This window comes from Heptranchias perlo, chromosome 17 (assembly GCF_035084215.1).
Source record: "Heptranchias perlo isolate sHepPer1 chromosome 17, sHepPer1.hap1, whole genome shotgun sequence".
Lineage (NCBI taxonomy): Eukaryota > Metazoa > Chordata > Chondrichthyes > Hexanchiformes > Hexanchidae > Heptranchias > Heptranchias perlo.
Window position 1 is genome coordinate 14,963,507 of NC_090341.1, and position 16,924 is coordinate 14,980,430.

The following is a 16,924-nucleotide window of genomic DNA, read 5'->3' on the forward strand; positions in this document are numbered from 1 at the left end:
GTTGTGAATCACCAGATGACACTTCAACTAACGGGCTAACGTGACCCACCGAAGTGCGAGTATCTGCTCTGGTATATGGCTGTATGTCCTGTGACAGTGCATCCTCAGAAGGAGTGAGGTCCTCTGAGGAATCAATGTCATGCATCTCCGCACATTCTTCTTGTACGCGCAAAAGCCCTGGAAGACAAGAGAAAACAATATGAATTATTCATGGCAAAGTAACAATCTTAGCAATCACCATACTTAGGTTTCTCACAGTTCAGTCATTGATGAAATAAAGTCATCATGTGTGTGAAAGATCTTTAAGTTCTGTCAGCAGGCAACGACAGGTTCCCAGTCTCAGGGATGCAAATGTGCCACTGATCTCCATGGCCTCCTCCTCTGCATCTGACAGCTGGACTATTTGTGGAGGACCTCCAGATCTCGCCCTCTCCCTTGTGTTTTGTGCTCTCTTCTCCTATAAGGGGCGAAAGAACAGACCTGAGGGTGACTGAAGGTGACGTATTCACCTGATGGATGCAGTGCATTGGGTGAGGGTGACTGTGAGACAGATGGATCACATTGCATAAGGATTGGGGTGATTATCAGCGGTGGATAGATGCATGGGGAAGTGAGGAAATGCATAGAAAGTGAAGGATGGGTGCTGCTGAAACTTAAGTGGGTGTGAGGAGTGATGTGATGGAGTACGCTTGGCAAGACAGAGTGAGGTGGGGGTGTTGCAGACCACAGGATGTAGGTGAATCAGCAACTGTACTCAATTTTCCTGACCTGGTTAGGTCATTAAAACGCTTCCTGCACTGCAGCCAAGATCTGGGCACTATGCTCCTGCTGCTCATCTCCTCAGCCACCTCCAGCCACACCTTCTTGGTGGCAGAACCAGGTTTCTTCCTCCCATCGTTTAGGTAAATTGTTTCCCTCCTGGTCCTCACTGCACCCAGCAGTACTTCAGTGGAACCATCTGTGAACCTGGGTACTGGCTTTGATCTCCTTGAATCCATGGCTTAATTTTTCCTTTCTCCTCCAAAATTCATTTTTGCATTGCCCTTTAGATAGTGGACTTTAGATCGCATCATGCGGGTGCGCAGTACGCCCACTGCGCAGCTTGGCGACGCGAAACCCGGAAGCAAAAATAATTGGCTTCAATTCAGTTGCAATCACCTCACTTCTGGGTTTCCAGTGCGAAAATCTATCCATCTTGCTCTCTTCCTGGCTCGAGGTAGAAATCATGCCCAATATATCTAAATGTAAATATTATACTAAGCTAACAAATAGAATGAATTGTGAAAGAGAGCAGAAAATTGTAAAAGGACCTAGATGGATTACACCGAAGGGCATAATGATGGCAGATGCAGTTTAATGTAACATAGTGTCAGGCAGTAACACTTTGGACATAAGTATACCTAATGGGAATATAAATTAAATGGGGAATTGCCAGGGGGTAGATGAACAAAGGAAATTTAGGGATCCAGGTCCATAAGTCATTAAAAGATAGTTTATAGATTCAGAAAGGTTAACAGGATAATGGACTTCATCACAAGACATGTAGAATATAATGCAAAAAGTACTGCTTCAATTATACCGAATGTTGGTAAGATCTTATTTGGAATACTGTGTTCGATTTTGGGTGCCCCACTTTAGGAAGGATACACTGGTCTTGGAGAAAGTCCAGTGACAATTCACCAAGAGGATACATGGAATGAAGTTATGGTGATAAACTGGGTTATATTCCCCAGAGTGAAGAAATTAAGGGGTGATCTGTTTGAGTTTTTAAAAATAATGCAGGGAATTGACCCATAGAAACCCAAGCCTAGATATTTGTTGGTGCTGCACCCGTTTTACAGGCGTAAAATCTAAGGTTCCGATGAAGCAGGAGGGAAGCGTGTGCACATTCCGTGCTGGAGGTGCGCCGCCCACCGTGTTGGTAAAGGTTCCAGTATAGACGTCTGGGGAGCACACCTGAAACAGGCGTTAGTCAATTTGCAAATGGAAATAGGAGATCTAATGACCATTTTAGGACTCCTTCCCGAAATTGGGCTGCCCTGAATGTAGCTGACGCCGAGCCAATTGCGTTCAGGGTATCCAGGTCTACGTGCGGCCTAACCAGCAATCCTTAAAGGGGCCACTGGAGGCCACCACCAAAAAGGTAAGTTTTGTAAAAGATATTTACCTGAACGTGGAGCCGGGAGGAGCAGGAGTGCTCCTTCCTGTTTCACAGCAGTCCCGAAAACTGTTGCTGGCTCCCGCTCGGCCTCCTTCCAATCGCCTCCCCCACCTTTCCAGGATCTACCTGAGGACCTCTGCTGGCATCAAAGCGGCCCAAAATTGATGTCCGCTTCACCAGCGAGCTGCCTGGGGATGCGCACTAAGCATCCGCAGCTCGACAGTCTAATTTAAATGAGGCCCAAAGTCCAATTTTGATCGGGTCTCGGGCCCACGTGTTCCGGCACAGAGATCATCCCCTGTGCCCAGAGATCATCTCATGTGCCCAGAGATCATCTCCTGTGCCCAGAGATCATCCCCTGTGCCCAGAGATCATTCCCTGTGCCCAGAGATCATTCCCTGTGCCCAGAGATCATCTCCTGTGCCCAGAGATCATTCCCTGTTCCCAGAGATCATTCCCTGTTCCCAGAGATCATTCCCTGTTCCCATAGATCATTCCCTGTTCCCAGAGATCATTCCCTGTTCCCAGAGATCATTCCCTGTGCCCAGAGATCATTCCCTGTGCCCAGAGATCATTCCCTGTGCCCAGAGATCATCTCCTGTGCCCAGAGATCATCCGCTGTGCCCAGAGATCATCTCCTGTGCAAGCCAGCACTATCCAATTTCTCCCCCATTATTCCTGGAATTGTCTCCCAATGCATGCAACCACTCATTAAGAATCAGTGTGAAGAGATAAAGAAAGAGAGGAGAGTAAAGAGAATACGGACGGAGAGATGAAAGGAAAATTGAAAAAAATTGAATAGAATATAAGACACGAATGCCACCAAGCTACATAATGGGAGAATAAGATGAAGTTTTCCATCCACTATATCCTACATGCTAAATTTTGAATCTCCAGAAGCAGTCGGGCGACTTGGTTAAATATTTGGGCACAGTAACCTATTGGTTATGGTACTGGCCTCGCAACTTAAAGGTTAGGCATTCAAATCCCGTCATGAATTTAATAAATTTGTGAGCTTGTGCCATGAAAGCTGCTGGATTGTTGTAAAAACTCAACTGGTTCATTAATGTCAGACCTGCCATCCATACATGTCTGGTCTATCTGGTTCCGTTTTAATGCCCTCTTACTGCCTTACTAGTATTACCGACATCCCAAGAACAAATTAAAGAAATGAGATGCTTCCCCACAGGGAAAGAAGAACAACTTAAAGTTAATCACTGCACATCGATCTCACTCCCTCATCCTTAGCTCTAATAAGCTGAGAAAGTGTTTGAGCCATACGTCCAATACAGAACAAATAACAACCCAAGTGTGAGATACATAAATAATAAGTCACATCAATGAGAGGGAGTTGGGTGAGCTGAATGGCATTTTGGGGTCTTACGTTTTTCTTAATTTCTTAATTTAATCACTAAGCTCTGTGACCCTAAAAGGTGCCTCATTCTGAATGCCCCATTTATTCTGCATAGTGACCATAAACTGACCTCCTGATCGCATTAATTCAAGACTCCAGACAAACATTAACACCCACTCAAACTCACCTATCTCTAATCCACTCTTGGATCTAATTAGATAGCGTACTGTTATTTTGCAATGGGGTATCATTCATCTAACATAATGGGCCAGAAATTGTCAGAAAAATAATGGCGAATTAACAGCACTCGCCATTGTTAGTTCATAAAACATCCGGCAATTTGTAGCAACTTGCATCGCTCCACCGTTACCCTTGACAAACCAAAAATTACAACCTTGCTGTGGGCCTCCTGATTGAAATTAATTGCATGTCATGAAATTGCTGGATTATGCCATTAATGTGAATTAATCTCGCCGCTGCCATTTAGGGCTGGTAATTCAAGTTATAAGGACCCTGTTAATAACTTGATTTATGGTCCTGGCATGACACTCAACCTTGGAAGCCCAGAAAGGGAACAATGAAACTGTGGTGAACTCACTCCAGCAGATAATGAATTGTTCCAACAGGTTTTTAAAAAACTTTTTATCTGCCTTGGCAGTATTTTTGTGCCAGTGTTGCCATTCAGAGGGGAGCTGAGGAGAAACTTTTCCACCCAGAGGGTGGAGGGGGTCTGGAACTCACTGCCTGAAAAGGTGGTAGAGCCAAGGATTCTTTGACAGCGCCTCCCAAACCCGCGACCTCTACCACCTAGAAGGACAAGGGCAGCAGGCACATGGGAACAACATCACCTGCACGTTCCCCTCCAAGTCACACACCATCCCGACTTGGAAATATATCACCGTTCCTTCATCGTCACTGGGTCAAAATCCTGGAACTCCCTACCTAACAGCACTGTGGGAGAACCTTCACCACACGGACTGCAGCGGTTCAAGAAGGCGGCTCACCACCACCTTCTCAAGGGCAATTAGGGATGGGCAATAAATGCTGGCCTTGCCAGCGATGCCCACATCCCATGAACCAATAAAAAAAACCCTTCAACTCATTTAAAGAGTACTTGGAGGAGCACTTGAAGTGCCTTAACCTACAGGGCCAAGGACCAAGTGCTGGAAAGTGGGAGTAAGCTAGATAGCTGTTTTTCATCTGGCACGGATATGATGGGCCGAATGGCCTCCTGTTCTGTAACTTTCTATGATTCTATGATTCGCACTCCTGCTGGTGTCGGAAGGCAATCATTTCCAGGATGCAAAGCTGTTTCGAAACTCGGAAATGCAAATTAGATAGATTTTTTTCAGAAAATAACATTTTGGGATACAGTATATGACTAATTTAAGACGCGACATGGTAAATATAGTGCCATCTGAACGACGAGATAAAACGTCCAATTAACGTCACCCAGCGCATTGCAGTAATTTCTGGGCCGTTGCATCTCGCCTCTAGCTCCAGTATTTATTCCGAGCAGTTCGTAAGGACATAAGAAATAGGAGCAGGAGTAGGCCATACGGCCTCTCGAGCCTGCTCCGCCATTCAATCAGATCATGGCTGATCTCCGACCTCAATTCCACTTTCCCACCCGCTCCCCATATCCCTTGATTCCTCTAGAGTCCAAAAATCTATCGATCTCAGCCTTGAATATATTCAATGACTCAGCATTGACTCAGCTGATCATCTAACTCAGTACCCTGTTCCCGCTTTTTCCCCATATCCCTGTCTCCTGATCACTGTCCCTTTATTCCCCCTCATTCCTGTTTCCGAGTTATTCTTTGACTGCTGAGAATACTGAAGACAGGAAAAGCTGTCTGGTCAGTGCCCTCTGCATTGCAATAATCCCCGAGATGGATGTCAGCAAAACGTGAGCCAGGAAAGAAAGATGTGCATTAGTGCAAAACTATATGTGGAACCTCTTGCAAATATAATGCCTGGAATGAGAATATTTGTGCAGGACTGCAATGAGTACCAAAAGTTCGAACTTTGCTGTAAGAGTGGCTCGTTGGTCTAGGGGTATGATTCTCGCTTTGGGTGCGAGAGGTCCCGGGTTCAAATCCCGGACGAGCCCATTTTTATCACAGAGAAACAAGTATCTGACCGAGAGTTACAAATACGCTGGAGGCGACTTGAGGTTCGCAGGGGATCGATTAATGGTGGGGGGGGGGGGGGTGGGAAGTAATAAAAAGAATTGGAATCAAAAAACATTGATAGTTCAGAATTGACTTTATGTAAACTGGCGCAATACATTAATCATAGCGGCTCGTTGGTCTAGGGGTATGATTCTCGCTTTGGGTGCGAGAGGTCCCGGGTTCAAATCCCGGACGAGCCCATTTTTATCCCAGCGGAACAAAATCGATATTAATCCGCAATTTTTGATACAAAGTTGCATTGAGTTTAAATACACGGCAGCATTTATATTTGAGATCTTTGTGGAATACCCGCGGCTGCAGCTTATTGTGATCCATCGATTTAAATTCTTTGCAAACTTTAAACGTATTAGGTGAAGAGCTGCACAAATAAAAAAAAGAGTGGGTTTCATTATATCGTGGAAAAATAGAACTGTAGAAAAAGTTTTGGTTAAAATAAGGGCTCGTCCGGGATTTGAACCCGGGACCTCTCGCACCCAAAGCGAGAATCATACCCCTAGACCAACGAGCCGCTATACTAAGAGCCTGCAGCCAGTTTACATAAAGTCAGTTTCGAACTATTAATGCTATTTATAATCTTATTTCCTCCCTCCACCCCTTCACATCCAAGTCCCCACCATCGTACAAACGATCCCATGCAAACATCACATCGCCCCCAGCACATTTGGGGCCAATGCAAATGCCGTAGGTTGTTTGACTGTCAAACACTTCCAGCATTAATTCCACCCTAGGATTTCGGGAAGAGAAAATATAAGGCAAGGGTCACAGATCAGTAAAATAAAGCACTCAAAAAAACAGGCAGTGGAGTCCACCAATTGAGTGCAGACTGACAGGGGCAGCCCGAGTGAGTGACAGGTTGAGTGAAAGGAAAGCTATTCCTTTCCCTTCCACCAGGGGGCGCCCCGCTGCAATTGCTGCCTCCTCAGCCCCGTCACTCGCGGAGTTGCGGCGTTTCATTCAAAACAGGCACCACACGGAACGGGATTGCACACACGGTCACGTTGGGGTCTGTATGAGTTCTGATTCGTTAACCATTAACCAATCGTATTGTGAACCCGCCTCTCATTCAAGAGGAATCTCACAGACCGTCTGCAAGTCCTAATAAAAGTTTAAACCCTTTCAAACTCATTTCATCTCATTCTCCCACCTGCGTAAAGATTTCATTTAACCTACCTTTACTTTGAAAAGCTGTTAGGTGCCCCGTCTATTATATCTCATTCATTGTAAATACAAATTAAATTCATAATGGGCATTGGATTGTTAGAGAAGTAACAGCAAAGATCAGACATTGGTCAGGAGAGTCTCCCATCCGACTGGGAATAGAGGAGTCTGCAGGCGAGAATTTATATTAGGATGCAGTTACTTCAAGTTAAATTAAAAAATCACATGAAACCAAGTTTTCCTTCCCCAGTAACCCTGCCATCAAGATAAACAAAAACAAATGTTCAATATTTGAAACTAAGTGTGCATTTACACAGCAAGTTTAGCGTTGGTTAGAAAACTTATTTTAGGTTAGTAAGGGTGGCATCAGCGTACCAAATGCTACCTGGGAGGGGGCTACTAATAAAAGATTGTATCACCTATCCAATCTTAAAACTGCATAATTCCTGGTTTGGATCATGATTCTTCAATTTGGGTCAATTATGCAGCTGAGGCCCTGTGGTGCCCACCATTAGGGAAAGGGCTTAGAGAGAAGCAATTCCCATTTTATACCAACAGCAAACTTGTTGTCTAAATCTAGATTCAGTGCTGGACCTGACTCCAGAATTACATGGAATTACATAGAATGTACAGCACAGAAACAGGCCCATGCCGGTGTTTATGCCCCACACAAGCCTCCTCCCACCCTTCATCTAACCTCACAGAAACATAGAAAATAGGAGCAAGAGTAGGCCATTCAGCCCTTCGGGCCTGCTCCGCCATTCAAAATATCATGGCTGATCATCTAACTCAGTACCCTGTTCCTGCTTTTTCCCCATATTCCTTGATCCCTTTAGCATTAAGAAATATATCTATCTCCTTCTTGAATACATCTAATGACTTGCCTCATCAACATATCCTTCTATTCCTTTCTCCCTTATGTGTTTATCTAGCTTCCCCTTAAATGCATCTATACTAATCACCTCAACTACTCCTTGTGGTAGCGAGTTCCACATTTATGGAAGGTAAAGAATGAAATAGAGACTCCCCGGAGCGGGTAGTGGCACACTGCTTTGGTTTGATAATGCATACAGTGTGTTCTGATCAATTTGCTGTGCATTTCACACATTTTGTGTAACCCAGGTGTCAATGACAATACCTCCCCATGTAAATGGGGCTGAATTAGGAGCAATGATGCATGAATAGATGTGATCAATGAATAGCAGTCAAGGTGCCGTGGTTATAGATCTTTCCACATGATTGTATGATGCATATGAAAGTATATGTTTATAAAAATAAGTCCTGTAAAGCTAGCTGAAGAAGAAGACATCATTACAAAATTATTGTGTATTATGCAACTTGATTCAAGTGTAGGCTAGGACAGGGTTGATTGGTAGGAGTTGATGTCAGTTTTGCTGGATTTTGGGACTATTTTTTGGATCAGGTTAAGATAGGGTTATTGTGTGGGTTTGCGTGTCAATATTTGGGGCAGTGCAACATTTCTTTGCAATCAAGCTGCAAATCTTAGGGTCAGGGATTTGGTCAGTCTGGGAGTGTGAAAATTTACATCTCAAACAAGCAAAAAGAAAAAAAACGAATGGAAGATTTAACAAAACTAAAACAAAGATTTGGACATATTATTGTAATGATCAGTTGAAGGTCACAGAAATCCATAGAAGTAGCTTGTTAAATCAAGAATAACAGACACTGAAGTTAATATATAGAGAATATACCTCAAATATATATATATGAAATCTGCGGTCATCAACCCCTCCTCAAAAAACCCACCCTTAAACCCTCTGTCCATCCTTAAACCCTCTGTCCCATCTCCAACCTTCCTTTCCTCTCCAAAGTTTTGAAAGGTGTTGTCGCCTCCGAAATCTGTGCCCATCTTTCCCGCAACTCCACGTTTGAATCCTTCCAATCAGGTTTCTGCCCCTGCCACAGTACTGAAACGGTCCTTAACAAAGTCACAAATGACATCCTATGTGACTGTGACGTGGTAAACTATCCCTCCTCATCCTTCTTAATCTGCCTGTAGCCTTTGACACAGTTGATTACACCATCCTCCTCCAACACCTTTCCTCCATCGTCCAGCCGGGTGGGACTGCGCTCGCCAGGTTCCATTCTTATCTATCCAGTCATAGCCAGAGAATCACCTGCAATGGCTTCTCTTCCCGCTCCCAGACTGTTGCCTCTGGAGTCCCCCAGCATCTATCCTTGGCCCCCTTCTATTTCTCATCTACATGCTGCCCCTCAGCGACATCATCCGAAAACATGTCAGATTCCACATGTACACTGACGACACCCAGCTCTACCTCACCATTACCTCCCTCGACCCCTTCACTGTCTCTCATTTGACACATTGTTTGTCTGACATCCAGTACCGGATGAGCAAAAATTTCCTCCAACTAAATATTGGGAAGACCGAAGCCATTGTCTTTGCTTCCCGCTGCAAACTCCGTTCCCTAGCCAGTGACTCCATCCCTCTCCCTGGCCACTGTCTGAGGCTGAACCAGACCGTTGGCAACCTTGGCGTCTTATTTGACCCTGAGATGAGCTTCCGACCACATAAATGCTCCGCCACCAAAACCACCTACTTCCACCTCCGTAACATCACTCGTCTCTGCCCCTGCCTCAGCTCATCTGCTGCTGAAGCCCTCATCCATGCCTTTGTTACCTCCAGACTGGACTATTCCAATGCTCTCCTGGCCGGCCTCCCATCGCCCACCCTCCATAAATTTGAGCTCATCCAAAACTCTGCTGCCCGTATCCTAACTCGCATCAAGTCCCGTTCTCCCATCACCCCTGTGCTCGCTGACCTACATTGGCTCCCGATCCGGAAATACCTTGATTTTAAAATTCTCATCCTTGTTTTCAAATCCCTCCATGGCCTCACCCCTCCCTATCTCTGTGACCTCCTCCAGCCCTACAACCCTCCGAGATCTCTGCACTTCTCCAATTCTGGCCTCTTGTGCATCTCCAATTTTAATCACTCCATCATTGGCGGACGTGCCTTCAGCTGCCTAGGCCCTAAGCTCTGGAATTCCCTTCCTAAACCTCTCCTCCTCTCTACCTCTCTCTCCTCCTTTAAGACGCTCCTTAAAAACCACCTCTTTGACCAAACTTTTGATCACCTGTCCTAATACCTTCCTTTTGTGGCTTGGTGTTAAATTTTGTTTGATAATGCTCCTGTACCAAGAGGAATTGGGGATGTGCAAGAGGCAAGAATTGGAGGAGCGCAATGATCTCGGAGGGTTGTAGGGCTGGAGGAGGTTACAGAGATAGGGAGGGGTGAGCCTTGGGACGTTTTACTACGTTAAAGGTGCTATATATATATAAAAAAAAAGGCGAGTTGTTGTTGTTGTTGTTGCAGTGGTGGTAGTAGTAGTATTAGTAGTAGTAGTATTAGTAGTAGTAGTAAGTGTAAATCACATAGATAATAACAGACAGATGGGAGTGAGATCCACAGAGGATAACAGAAACTGGGAGTGCGATGCACTGAATAATATACTTGGGAGTGAGATTGATATAGAATAATAGATATCAGGGAGTGAGATACATATAGAATATAGATGCCCAGGAGTGAGATATGCAGAAAATAATAGATGCCCGGGAGTGAGATACATAGAGAATATTAGATGCCCAGGAGTGAGATACATAGAGAATAATAGATGCCGGGGAGTGAGTTACATACAGAATAATAGATGCCCAGGAGTGAGATACATAGAGAGTAATAGATGCCCGGGAGTGAGTTACATAGAGAATATTAGATGCCCGGGAGTGAGATACATAGAGAATATTAGATGCCTGGGAGTGGGATATAACTAGAACTAGGAAAGATGCTTTGCTTGAATGCCTACTCTTGCTGATGATGCTCTTTTTACAGATGATTTATGTAAAACGACTCTTTATGAATCAGTAGGTACACTGATTGAATATTCTTTATTGACAGGTCATCTCTCCTGTGTATGTGTTCTTCATACACAAGTACACTCTGCATATGTAGTCTATAGAAATATGTTTTTGCTTTGTACAAGGGTTCTTAAAAAACATGATCTTTGTGTACAAATGTTGTTTACAGACAGATGATCTCTTGGCACAGATAATCTGCACATCCAGCTGTGCATCCAGCATTATTTACAAACACACAGTTTCTATACACTAATGCTCTCTATAACAGTGGTCTATGTGTAGGCATGCATACAGTGGTCTGTGCATAGACACTCTTTATAGACAGTGCTCTGTGTTTAGGTGCAATTTACAGACATGATTTACAGAGAGTGGTCTATGTGTAGTGCTGTTTACAGATGTGGTCTGTGTACAGGTGCTGTTTACAGACAGTGGTCTGTGTGTTAGTGCTGTTTACAGACAGTGGTCCATGTGTAAGTACTCCTATAGACAGTGGTTTATTTGGAGTTGCTATTTACACACTGGTCTGTGATGGTGCTCCTTATAAACAGTGGATTGTGCGTAGTTATGCCTTATTTATAATGATGTCTGTGTAGGTGCTCCTTGTAGACAGCGGTGTCTGTGTGTAGGTGCTATTTACAAATAGCAGATGTTTGTAGGTGCTGATTAGAGACAGCAGTTTGTGCGTAGGTGCTGCCTACATACATCGGCCTGTGCATTGGTGTTCCTTGCAGGCAATGATCTGTGTGCACGTACTGTTTACAGACAGTGGTTTTTGATTGGTGCTATTTACAAACTGTCTCCCTGAGTAGATGCTTTTTACATACAGTAGTCTCTGTCGGTGTTATCTACATACAATGGTCTCTGGTAGGAGCTACTTACATACAGTAATCTCTGGTAGGTGTTATTCACATACAATGGTTTCCCTAGATGATATTTATATATAGTGGTCCCCGTGTAGGTGCTATTTACATATAACAATCTCCATATAGGCACTATATACATACAATAAATCCTCTAGATGCTATTTACATACAGTGGTCTCTCTGTAGGTGCTATTTGCATACAATGATGTTTACATGCAGATGTTCTGTCTGTTTGTGCTTTTTATAGACAGATGGTATAAATGCAGGTGATTTTTACATGAATATAGTCTCCATTTAGTGGTGCTGTTTGCAGATGGAGAGGTGTAACTGTACAGGTGTTTTTTTCCAGATTGATTGTCTGTTACAGATAGGTGATCTTTAAATATAGCTGCTCACCACTGATATATAGTCTCTGCTGCAGGTGCTTTTTAGAGTCAGATGATCTTCCTTTATAAGCATTTTTTGAATTAAGTATTCATTTCTCTGTACTGTTGCTGATTACAAACAGGTTGCCTCTGTACTTCTTATTGACAAAAAGTTTCCATACAGCTGCACTTTATAAACAGGCAATCTCTTCAGATGTACATTATATAATCTGTTATGTGTATGTATGTGCTCAAATACGACAATTTCTTGGTGGTTTGGTGTAAGATGTAAGTTTGTACTTGTGATTTCTCACTAAATAAGTTGTTGAACTCGGCTGGGGAAGCACAGTTATTGCAAGATAGGTCTTATGTACTGTTCAGGTGGTCAGTTAAACAGCGACACTGTGGGCAGGCCACCTGTTGTCAAACCTCATGACCTGGGGTCACCTTAAGGGGAAGAGAAGACAACAATTTAAAATCAAAAGCAAAGTACTGCGGATGCTGGAAATCTGAAACAAAAACAGAAAGTGCTGGAGAAGCTCAGCAAGTCAGGCAGCATCTGTGGAGAAAGAAACAGAGTTAATGTTTCAGGTCGAAGACCTTACGTCAGAACTGGAAGATGTTACAAGAGTTAAAGTTTTTGAACAAGTACAGAGCCAAGGAAAGGAGGGGGAGCAAGGGGGGGAGGGGAGGAAAGACCAAAAGGAAAGGCCTGTGATAGGGTAGAGGGCATGAGTGATTAAATGACAAAAGGGTTGATGGTGCAAGGCAAGGAAGGTGGTAATGGGACATGTTAAGAAACAAAAGATTGATCAGGAGTAGCTGTAAATGGCAGCAGCAGAACCATTGCCAGCACCAGATGACCGTAAAAATCGGAGCACTGGTTATGATCTGAAGTTATTGAAATCAGTGTTGAGTCCGGAAGGTTGTAAAGTGGCTAAACGAAAGATGAGGTGTTGTTCCTCGATCTTCATTGGAACAGTGTAAGAGACCGAGGACAGAGAGGTCAGAGTAGGAGTGGGAAGTGCCATTTTAATTCCCCTTCCCACTCCTACTCTGACCTCGGCCTCTTACACTGTTCCAATGAAGCTCAACATAAGCTCGAGGGATAGCACCTGTCCTTTCCTTTAGGCACTTTACAACCTTTCGGACTCAACATTGATTTCAATAACTTCAGATCATAACCACTGCTCCCACTTTTTTGACCAGCTAGTGCCGGTAATGGTTCTGCTGCCGCCGATCAATCTTTTGTTTCTTAACCTGTCCCATTACCACCTTCCTTGCCTTGCACCATCATCCCTTTTGTCATTTAATCACTCGTGCCCTCTACTCTATCACAGACCTTCCCTTTTGTTCTTTCCTCTGCCCCCCCCACCTTGTTCCCCCCCTTTCCCTGGCTCTGTATTTGCTCAAAAACTTTAACTCTTTTAACATCTTCCAGTTCTGACGTAAGGTCTTCGACCTGAAACGTTAACTCTGTTTCTTGCTCCACAGATGCTGCCTGACTTGCTGAGCTTTTCCAGCATTTTCTGTTTTTGGTTCAACAATTTAAAAATGATGAGGATTTTAAAATATATACTAGAGTTTGATTATTCTAATTTATTTCTACTCATGTGTTTGCAGAGGATTAGGACTTTGTGTAATTAATGCATGAGTATAGTTACTGTGGCTGCACAATCCTTGTTCCGGCCTACCTTCTCTTTAGATGAATATTTATTAATATGAATCTCAGTCTGCAATTATTGATTTCACTCCTGTTGCTTTGCTCCCAGGGCTGGCCAACCTGGTTCCAAAGCTCCCTCCCTCTCTTTCAATTGGCCAGGTCTCTGCCTAAGCCCCGCCTTTCTCGACTCTGATAGGACAGAGCTTTCGCCAGGACCCGCCTCCTCGTTGTCTCTGATTGGTAGAGAGCGGCCATTGAGACTTCACTCACTCTTGCATCCTCCCTCCCCTCCCCTCCCCTCCCCGGGTGGTGTTGACGTCATTGCGGCAGTAGCTGAGTGCCAGCGCTGGATGGAGCGAGAGCTGCAGAGCGATAGAGAGAGAGAGAGGGAGAGACACCCCCATCAACACTTAGACCGAGACACATAGACAGGCAGAGAGGCTGCAGTCACTCACCCCGCACCTCACACACCTCAGGTAAGCGACATGGCAGCTTTGGGCACTGAGTTGCTTTTATGATCACGACAACCGCGTTACCTAGTGTGTGTTACAAATGAGAGAGCAACACGATTCTTGAGGCTTCTTATTTGTTTTTCTTAAAGAGAATCATTGTCTAATTCATTTTTTGTGTATCTCTTAAAGCGAGTCTGAGCCCATAGTGTTTTTTTTTCTTTGCTTTGGGCAGCGATAATTGACGAACACCTAGGGAGATGACTTGAGCTTAATGCTGTGCCCGGGTTGCTGCTTTGAGGCGGGTTTTTTATGCATCGAAAGTAGAGCCAATATGATTCTTCTCCTCCTCCCTGTTTTTTTTTAGTGGAAGAAGCTGCACTCTTTGAAAATATAAAAAAAAAGGATGCCTCTAGGAGAGATGGACAAAACATGGAAAAAGAAGGAGGAAATTAAAGTGGCGTACGAGTTCAAAGAAGTCCTGGGAACGTGAGTAAAATCCGAATTCATTATATTTGTGGGTTTTTTGCCCCTCTGGGAACTGATTATATTTGTTGGCAGAGATCAGAACTCCATACCGGGATTTGAATAAATTCACAAAATGGCATTGCTTAAAATGTATATTCTGGTAGCCTGATAGCTTGGTATGAACACTTCATACTTCTGTAATTTGGGGGTTGCCCTTTTGGTGGGTGACACTTGAATCTGCAAGTTACACACAAGTGAAAGTGATTGCATGTGATAAAAGAGGTAGGAGGAAATTTGTCCCTAGGTCAGTAGCAGTCTACCTTCTCCCTCCATGCAAAAGTGGATTATTTTCATAATCCATTATTTGAGTGCCAATACATTGACTTGTTGCTTATTACTGCATCTGCCTTTTATGATTCTTCCCTCCCCCTCTCCATTCATTTGTAAACAATTTTACAACACCAAGTTATAGTCCAGCAATTTTATTTTAAATTCACAAGCTTTCGGAGACTTCCTCCTTCCTCAGGCAAATGTTATTTGAACTGAGGTATGGTTCTATAGGGTCTTCAGCCATTCTCTTATATGTGAGCTTAGATAGCATCAGGATTTGACTCTGTGGGATATCCGATCAAGTCCTCTTCCAACACCTACATAAGGTGTACTTTGCACAGGTCCCTGGAAAGCAATGAGGAGAGGGAACCCTAGTGACGATTGAGGCCAGGTGAACAGGCAATGAAAATCGTATTTTACTGGTCTGTATGTCAGTACTATAATACATCTTCTCAAATATCCATCAGATGTGTTGCAACTTTGAAATGTGCATAATAGCTTTACAACTTTAAGAATGTAACTAATAATTCTTAACCAAATATCTGACCTGGAGAGCTCATTCCAATGCTAGGTTTGGGTGTTTTTGACCAACGCTTCAGGAAGAGTGCTCAGATTTGTTTGACGATATCTCTCTACAATGATACCACTAGAGCATCTGGAATGTTAGATTCCAGAGGGTGGAAGAGGGCATAACTACAGCAAGAATATGTTTTATTCAACAGGGTTGGTTAGGAGGTTGCATCAATTTGCATAATTATCTGTTGAGTATAACTTCCCTTATGTTGGGGAAAAAAAATGATGATTTTAAATTCATCGCTTACAGATGGAATGAAGTTTCAAGCAGCTGTCTATCCCATCATACAGTTGGTATAGGCTGCAGTACATTGTGATTAAAAGATTTTTAAAACCTATAGATTTGGAGAAGGAAACACTCTGCTGGAAAATACCAAAGTAATTGGATCAATATCTTAAGCCATTAGCTGCATTTATTGTTTCTTTTTAAGTATAAATGTAGTCATTGTTAAATCAGATTGAAACCAGTTTGAGGATTATTCTGGTCTAAGTATTTGTTGAAGTATTGCCAAAGAAACAACCAAGGCTTAAATTCACTTTGTTCATTTACCATGTTCATGTACGTATTATTTTCTGCTAGCCTGATTGTGTTGTACCTGGCTGCATGTATTTGTCTTTTGTTATCTCTAGCATGTAAATCACCTGTTCATACCCACAGATACAATCTTCAATTTTCCAAGAAGTTTACAAAGTGAAATCAGTCCAGCTTTTGGCATGCTATAGTAGAATATGCTCTTTGTCAAACAGATTTGCCAATACTGTACAGCAAGTGCATTCCATGAGGAACTGCAATTCAATTTTTATTCCAAGAATCAGCCAGACTTTACAAGAAGGGGTATTGGTTTTCAGTTACCGATGTACAATACTTTTTGTGTATTCAGATTAAACTAAAAAACCACTGATACACCAGCACAAAGGTGAAATAAACATTGAGAGAAAAAAAACACACGCTGATTAGAAAAATAGCCTTGTCAAATAAAGTTCCAAAGTTTTGTGCCTCTTAGAGAGATTTCGATCTCTTTGTATGTTTGAATGTTCATTGGATGGGACTTGCGCATTTAACCAGCAACCTCTCACTGAATTTAGAAATAAGCTTCATGTGTACAATGAGGTGGAATTGCAACTCCATGTAATTTAGAACTGTTAATAGCATTGATTTTTGGTACAGTATTGAGAGCAACAAACTTTAAACCCCTTAAAATGCAGCTTTAGATTAAAAAAAATCATGAATGAGCTATGAAGATTTTGCTCATGAACAGGATAAAAACAGTTTCTTGCACAGTACAGGAAAATAATAGCTTATCCACTGTACTTTTAATGTAGTATTTGCCAATATTTAATTTGGTGAGATATAAAAACGGTATCCCATTTATTTCATGTTTGAAATAAACTTGTCAGTAATTTTTGTTGAATCTTCACTGTTTATCATTTCTTAGATGTTTGGTTAAGAT

At 43.0% G+C, this 16,924-nt stretch overlaps 2 protein-coding genes and 3 non-coding genes across 5 annotated transcripts in view; 3 read left to right on the top strand and 2 right to left on the bottom strand.

Annotated features, from left to right (window-relative positions):
- Nucleotides 1-16,924, bottom strand: part of arpc4l (actin related protein 2/3 complex, subunit 4, like) — a 449,372-nt gene that overhangs the window by 37,866 nt on the left and 394,582 nt on the right. The window lies entirely within an intron of this gene.
- Nucleotides 5,557-5,628, top strand: trnap-ugg (transfer RNA proline (anticodon UGG)). Its single transcript has one exon. It is a non-coding gene; the product is annotated as a tRNA-Pro (tRNA).
- trnap-ugg (transfer RNA proline (anticodon UGG)) lies at nucleotides 5,818-5,889 on the top strand. Its single transcript has one exon. It is a non-coding gene; the product is annotated as a tRNA-Pro (tRNA).
- trnap-ugg (transfer RNA proline (anticodon UGG)) lies at nucleotides 6,147-6,218 on the bottom strand. The gene has a single exon. It is a non-coding gene; the product is annotated as a tRNA-Pro (tRNA).
- The window catches only part of camk1b (calcium/calmodulin-dependent protein kinase Ib), a 158,389-nt gene continuing 155,475 nt past the window's right edge, over nucleotides 14,011-16,924 (top strand). The window contains exons 1-2 of the mRNA XM_067998561.1: nucleotides 14,011-14,129; nucleotides 14,470-14,591. Of these exons, the coding sequence (XP_067854662.1) occupies nucleotides 14,509-14,591 (83 nt within the window). The 5' untranslated portion in view covers nucleotides 14,011-14,129; nucleotides 14,470-14,508. The remainder of the gene's footprint in view (nucleotides 14,130-14,469; nucleotides 14,592-16,924) is intronic.